The sequence below is a fragment of the Tarenaya hassleriana genome, unplaced genomic scaffold (genome assembly GCF_000463585.1).
Source record: "Tarenaya hassleriana unplaced genomic scaffold, ASM46358v1 Cleome8, whole genome shotgun sequence".
NCBI classification, from domain to species: Eukaryota; Viridiplantae; Streptophyta; class Magnoliopsida; order Brassicales; family Cleomaceae; genus Tarenaya; species Tarenaya hassleriana.
The window spans coordinates 2,320,335-2,327,806 of record NW_010970490.1 but is presented as its reverse complement, the minus strand read 5'-3'; the positions used below and the strand labels follow the sequence as shown (position 1 = coordinate 2,327,806).

The 7,472-nt window shown below is 38.6% G+C and overlaps 2 protein-coding genes across 2 annotated transcripts in view; one reads left to right on the top strand and one right to left on the bottom strand.

The window, feature by feature from the left end:
* The first annotated feature begins 5,435 nt into the window (after nt 1-5,435).
* LOC104802550 lies at nt 5,436-6,436 on the top strand. Its single transcript, XM_010526200.2, has 2 exons — nt 5,436-5,700; nt 6,167-6,436. The coding sequence occupies exons 1-2, from the start codon at nt 5,449-5,451 to the stop codon at nt 6,368-6,370; spliced, it is 456 nt and encodes a 151-aa protein (XP_010524502.1). The 5' UTR covers nt 5,436-5,448; the 3' UTR covers nt 6,371-6,436.
* Nucleotides 6,437-7,336: 900 nt separating this feature from the next.
* Nucleotides 7,337-7,472, bottom strand: part of LOC104803088 (protein SRC2-like) — an 821-nt gene continuing 685 nt past the window's right edge. The window contains exon 2 of the mRNA XM_010526966.1: nt 7,337-7,341. Within this exon, the coding sequence (XP_010525268.1) occupies nt 7,337-7,341 (5 nt within the window). The remainder of the gene's footprint in view (nt 7,342-7,472) is intronic.

Sequence of the window (7,472 nt, the reverse complement as noted above, 5' to 3'; positions counted from 1 at the left end):
CTGAATGATTTGGACCGCGGCGGTCCGTTGACGGTCCACTGCCGTGATCTTGCCGGAAGAGACGACAAGCCTTACGTCTTCCTCTACAAGAGATTGCAGACCTACGACTTGGACTTCTTCGTCAACCCCGACTTGATCTACCAGTGCGAGATTTGGATGGTACATGCACCCATTTTCTCTCTTTCATTTTGTTTTTTTTTTTTATATTTTATGTCATATATATTAATATTATATATTGTACTATATTCATCTATTTATTAGACCCTATTCGTCTCTTTTTGATTGGAGATTTCTGATTAAGCTCACGATCATTCATATATATATATATACACACAGAGTGCTAGACCTGCCTATAAATATATGGGATCATTTGTCCGTTCAACCAATTAAAATATTTTATTTTCTATATAAATTTTGTAAATTTTTAAATAAAATTATAAAATATCTCGTAAAATTAAGTTTACACCAAATTATGTATTTTTGTACGTTCGCCACTCTATATATATATAAATATATTCTAGTCTTATCAAGTTCACGATCTATATATATAAACACATTCTATTCTTTTCAAGATCACAATCATTCATATATATATATATATATATATATATATATATATAATTGATGTATGTCTGTGTGTATGTTGCAGCCGTCTACGGATCCAGAACAGTCATATCACCATGTGAGATGGAACGCATTCGTGGCGGACGACGCGTGGTTTAGGGGTCTTTGCGGAAGCGAGACGTCGAATCAGTGCAGATGGGCCGGCAAAAATGACGGAGTCTATGTCCGAGACAACCCCACCGGCCATTACAGGCTCATTTACAAGTGGGACGTTAACTTTGTAAAGCCCTAGTTCTTTCTTTCTCTTATGCTTATCCAAAAAAATAATTATTATTATTTATTGCTTTTGTAGTAAACAAACAGCCAATAATAAAACATATTATAACATTTATTTGTAGTTTCACTTCAAATTCTTCAAAACCATTAATACCGAAAATATATATCAAAAAACTCAAGAGCTGCACCTTACATTAAACTACAGGAATCGATGCATATATATATATATACATCGTCGACTTGGCCGATATCTCGATCGCCGCCAAGCGGACGATGGCTAACCGGCTTGACGGAGAGTGTCAAACGGCCGTCGAGGGTCAAACGGTCGTTAACGGAGAACTTGACGTGGTGGTTGCCGTGGGATAAATTATAAGTATTACAGTGACAACTTTATATAAATATTAAATTTTTAATTGTTATATTTAGAATCGTATAATTTATATATTATTGTTTAAAAACTGTTGGGCCTTTAAGGCCCATTGGCGGAAAAAGAGAACCCTCTTAATCAAAGAGAGGGTCTTGGCTCGTTGGAGAAAACGGCGCGTTTTGGACGAGGGTTAATGAAACCCTAATGTCTTCAGTTCTTCGAGAGACACACGGATGCACGGTGCTCGAGGGTGAGAGGAGAAAAGAGATCGCAGAGGCGATCGTGAGGAAGAGAGGAAGACAGCGGCGAAAGAGAAGTTTCCCGGTGACGACGAAGCTCGGACCGGTGGCGATCGCCAAAGGTTAGTCGCGGACAAGGTCGGTAAGTGCCTCGTGTCTCTTCTCTTGGTATTTCACGGTGAGCCTCCGACCTTGTGTGGATGGTCGCCGTGTTCTCTTCTTCGGTTGTTACCGTTCTGTTCTAGTGGATTCGTCGACGCCGTTCCGGCCGAGACGTAGGCCCGAGGTAACTCGGTAACCGAACTCGTTAAAAGTCTCCGGTGTTCTTTTTCGTTTCTTGCACGGACGTGAGTCGGAGAGAACGGTGAGGACTCGATACGCACTTCACAAAAACTAATAGTTACTGGTTTTTATGAGAAATTTAAAGTGAAAAAATTCGGAGTTTTGTCAAACCAAAAAATCTCAATTGATACCACCAATACTATACAAATCAGAATTTTTAAACTAAAAAATCAGATTTTATAATGATTCTAATAATCACATCAGGGCATATCTATAGGGGTTGGTTTTAGGCGTTTAAAGGGTCTGATCAGAGGGAAATTAGGTCTCTTTAGGCTTAGTTTAGATCTGATTAGGATGTAAAAGTCTAATCAGGAGTTGGTAAGTCAATAGGGTTGGCTTAGGTTTGATGATTAGGACTTTTAGGTGATTGACTAGGACTTAGAGTAACTAATCAGGGGTTGGTTAGGTCAATTAGGGTTGGCTTAGGTCTGATTAGGTTTTCTGGTCTAGTTTGGGCTTTTGGTTGTCTAACTAGGGCTATTAGGGTCTAGATAGCACTTGAGTAGGTCTGATTAGGACTTTGTGAGGGGCCGGGTATACTCGAGATTGTAGTACTGATTAGGACTTTGTTGGGGGCCATGTAGACTCGGTGTTATAGGTCTGATTAGACGTAATCAGGTCCGGTTAGCCTTAAGTTAGATCTGGTTAGACATAATCAGGTCTTAAGGTAGGTTATGTTTCAAGCCTAATAGGTCGGTTAGGCAAAATTATGCCTAGGGTAAGTCCAATCAGATTTGTGCGAAAGTCTAAGAGGTCGGTTAGGTAGAAATATACCTTGTGTTAAGTCCAATCAGGTCTGGTTTAGAGTGTTAAATTCGTTTAGGTAATATGTACCTAGGGAGATATCCGGTTAGACTTGGTTTAAAGTCCGTTAGATCGGATTTAGGTTGAGTGTCTAGGTTAAGTCCGGTCAGGTCGTGTTTTCTAGGTCTTGTAGGTCTGATTAGGTAGAGAAGTACCTAGGTTTAGGACCGATAGACTAGGGTTAGAGCGTGTTTAAGCACGGCTAGGTAGAAATATACCTAGGGTTAAGTCCTCTAGTGTTCGGTCTCATCCCTCGTGTCATGTTACATCACTTCTAGGGTGGGTAAGTCACTTCCGGGTTGAGTCGTTTTTTAGGCTCTGGTTATATCATCGTAGGATGATGGAGTTAGATTGTCTAACTCGGTATACCCCGAAAGGGGGTATGGAGGAAGGACTATGGGTCTCGGGCAAACCCGAGAAATCGGGTGCAGGAGAAGGCCAAGGACCAGGTGGAGTGAGTTGTTTCGCGGGTAGGTAGGGACACTACAAGAAGGTGTTGTAGGTCCCGGATGACGAGGTAGGAAGAGTCCGAGGTAGAAGGACGTTTTGACCTCGGAGGAGTAACCGAAGATGCTTCGGTTCTCGGTGGTAGGTCAGGAGGTGAGGTCTCCACATTTAGGTGGAGCTTCCTCGGGTAGGATGCTCAGGAGATGGTGTGAGCAGGGAGGTGTCGAGTTTTTTTTTTCACCGGGTAGTGTCGATGTAGGTTGGCGCTAGGACACTCCCTCTCGAGGTGGAGCACGTGCACTCACGTGTCTCTTATTCTCGGTGGAGCATCGTAGATGACTAGGAGAGTCTTCAGGGACAAAACCGTGGGACAATCTTAATTGGCAGGTTAGGATCTGAGGGTAGAAGTCGCATACTCATAGGTAGTGTAGACTCTACGGGGATCCTGAGCTAGGTATCTAGCGGGTTCGGTGGTATGGCTCAGGTTAGTCTCGGGGAAGTCGGGATAGACTTAGGAGACGGGTAGACGTCGGGTGTAATCCTCAGGTTAGCTAGCGGGTATAGTCTTGGACTTTACTAGGAGGGTTAGTTAGGCAGTCTAGAGAGTCATACAACCGAGGGTAGCGTTTGCCGGTCGGGCAACGCGTGGTAGGACTTCGGTTCGAGTCTTATCGGGGTAAACGTTCTAACATGTTTACCGAGTGTTTGAGGTATAGATAAGCAAGTCGGTGGCGGATAAGGCGACGAGGTCTGAGGGGTCATCGACGGGAGCTTCATCAGATTCAGAGCGACATATAACTATCTCCGGTACAACAGGTAAGTGAGGTAAGTCAGGTAAGTTTGTATTTAAATTCCGACGAAAGTCGAGGGATCGACGAAAGTCGATCGGTGCTGGAAACGGCGAATCCCACTAGCGCTGGTTTTTATTTCCGGTTTCTCTTTCTCCACCAAGGTGGAGATTGTTGGGCCTTTAAGGCCTATTGGCGGAAAAAGAGAACCCTCTTAATCAAAGAGAGGGTCTTGGCTCGTTGGAGAAAACGGCGCATTTTGGACGAGGGTTAATGAAACTCTGCCTAATGTCTTCAGTTCTTCGAGAGACACACGGATGCACGGTGCTCGAGGGTGAGAGGAGAAAAGAGATCGCAGAGGCGATCGTGAGGAAGAGAGGAAGATAGCGGCGGCGGAGGAGTTTCCCGGTGACGGCGAAGCTCGAACCGGTGGCGATCGCCAAAGGTGAGTCGCTGACAAGGTCGGTAAGTGCCTCGTGTCTCTTCTCTTGGTATTTCACGGTGAGCCTCCGACCTTGTGTGGATGGCCGCCGTGTTATCTTCTTCGATTGTTACCGTTCTGTTCTAGTGGATTCGCCATCCAACGCCGTTCCGGCCGAGACGTAGGCCCGAGGTAACTCGGTAACCGAACTTGTTAAAAGTCTCCGGTGTTCTTTTTCGTTTCTTGCACGGACGTGAGTCGGAGAGAACGGTGAGGACTCGATACGCACTTCACAAAAATTAATAGTTATTGATTTTTATGAGAAATTTAAAGTGAAAAAATTCGGAGTTTTGTCAAACCAAAAAATCTCAATTGATACCACCAATACTATACAAATCAGAATTTTTAAACTAAAAAATCAGATTTTATAATGATTCTAATAATCACAAATGAAATTAATCCCATCAATAGTATACAAATGAAAAATAATTACGAATCAAAATCAGGTTTTATAATAATTCTAATAATTAGAAATAAAATTATTCCCATCAAAATACTATACAAATCAGATTTTGTAATTTTACTAGAGAATATTCTTAAAGATTTATTATTTCTCATGATAATAAATGATAATATTTACATGCATACAAGATAAACCTGTAATATCTTATTTAATTAGCATAGATATTTAAAGTATAGGAATGGAATAAAATCTATTAGACATCGTTACATAATATTGTAAAATATTCTTTTCTATCTTCTAAATATTTTTTATTTTATTAATTTATTTATACATACTTTCTTTACTTTTTTTCGAATATTCTTTCCTAATAACACAAAGATCAGTGTTTATAGACAAAAAATAAGAAAAATTAAGTAAGGTAAATTTTCCTTATTTTATCTATAAATACTAAATTTGCAAAACATTCGGGATTATTCTTTCATAATAACACAAATGTCATTATTTATAAACAAAAATAAGGAAAATTGAGTTCGGTGAAATTTTCTAATTTTAGAATTAGAATCTTTCATATTTTTGTCTAGTGACATGATTGTCAAGATTTTACAATTAGAACTTTCCTTATTTTTGTCTATAAATACAGAATTTTTGTGTTTCAAAGGCCATGTAGTGGTTTGAATATTAGAATTTTGCTATAAAAAAAAAAACTCTCCCCTGCCCTTTGATATTAAGAAAAAAAAATGGGGAAAACCCTAGTAAGTATAATGATATTACTGAACGTGATGAGTGCGGTGTCGGCGCTGCCGCTATACAAACGATTCAACATCAACATTCTGAATGCTTTGGACCGCGGCGGTCCGTTGAAGGTCCACTGCCGTGATCTTGCCGGAAGAGACGACAAGCCTTACGTATTCCTCGACAAGAGATTGCAGACCTACAACTTGGGCTTCGTCGTCAACCCGGACTTGATCTACCAGTGCGAGATTTGGATGGTACATGCACCCATTTTCTCTCTTTCATTTCGTTTTTTTTTCTATTATATATATATATATATGTATAGTACTATATTCATCTATTCTTGAGACCATTTTTGGTTGAAAATCTCTTATCAAACTCACGATAATTCATATATATATATATACACAGTGGCGGACCTCCATATAAATATATGAGATCATCTATCATTGTTCAACCAATTAAAAGATTTTATTTTTTATACAAATATTGTAAATTTTTGAATAAAATTATAAAATTCCCATAAAATTAAGTTTACTCCAAATTATGTATTTTTCTTGATTCGCCTATATATATACATTTTATTTTTATCAAGTTCACGATCACGCATATATATATATATATATGAATATATGTATATATATGCAGTCTATTATTATCAAGTTCACAATCATTCATATATATATATATATAAATTGGTGTATGTATATGTATATGTTGCAGCCATCTACGGATCCACAGCAGCCACAACACCATGTGAGATGGAACGCATTCGTGGCGGACGACGCGTGGTTTAGGGGTCTCTGCGGAAGTGAGACGCCGAACGAATGCAGATGGGCCGCCAAAAATGACGGAATCTATGTCCGAGACAACCCCACCGGCCATTACAGGCTCATTTACAAGTGGGACGTTAACTTTGTGAAATAAAACCCTAGTTCTTTCTTTTTCTTATTCTTATATCCAAAAAAAACAATTAATTATTTATTGCTTTTGTAGTAAACAGGCAGCCAGTAATAAAACATATTATAACATTGTTACTTGTAGTTTCACTTCATTTTCTTCAAAACCATTAATACCGAAAAAATATAAAAACTCACTCAAGACTGCACCTTACATTGAAATACAGGAAGTGGTATAGGTTAGGTAGATCACGGTCTAGAGATCGATGCATGTATAAGAGATGGTACACATATATATATATATATATAAAGATTTTGTATATACTTGCGTATATTTTTGTTTTATGGATCATAATGAATTTGGTGGGATACTAAAGATTTTGTATACTTGCCTATATATATAATTTCCGGATCTAAATTCTTGAAAACTTAACCCTTTTTTGTCATGTTTCCATACCAATATTATATGGATAATTAGCATTAGGGGTGACCATTTTGGTTATTAACCGAATAACCTAATCAAACCGAATAAGACATAACTATATACCCAAACCGAACCGACATCAAAACCGAACGGTTCTGAATTCTTTAAACCCGAAAAAATCAAAACCGAACCGAATAAAAAAATAACTGAAAAAACTGATATATAAATGTTATGATTGATCCATTCTTTCCAGTGTCGTTCTTACCAACAGTTCATATCTAAATGTTATAATTGGGGGCAATAGTAAATTTACTATAAAAATTTATAATTGAGGGAAATTATCAATTTACTAAAGTTTTTAGAATTTATTATGCGGACATTTAATAAATTTATCTAAAAATTTATAAATTTATAAAGAAGTTAATGTTTTTTTAATTAAAATAATGGGGTCCCTCCATGATTAATAAAACTCTAACGATGGAATACTTACAATTTTTGTGCACCATTAACGAAATGAAAACCAAACTGACAAGTTCAAACGACAAATCCACATAGTAAATCATCCAAAAGTCAAACTGAAACAAATAAAACACGAAACTAGACAAAAAAAAAAAAACTGTCAATGCCACATCCGTCGCCCGTGAACCGCCGGCCCGAATTCCGGGACAAAACCCTGCGGCTGACCCACCGGCGGATAAGGTGGCGG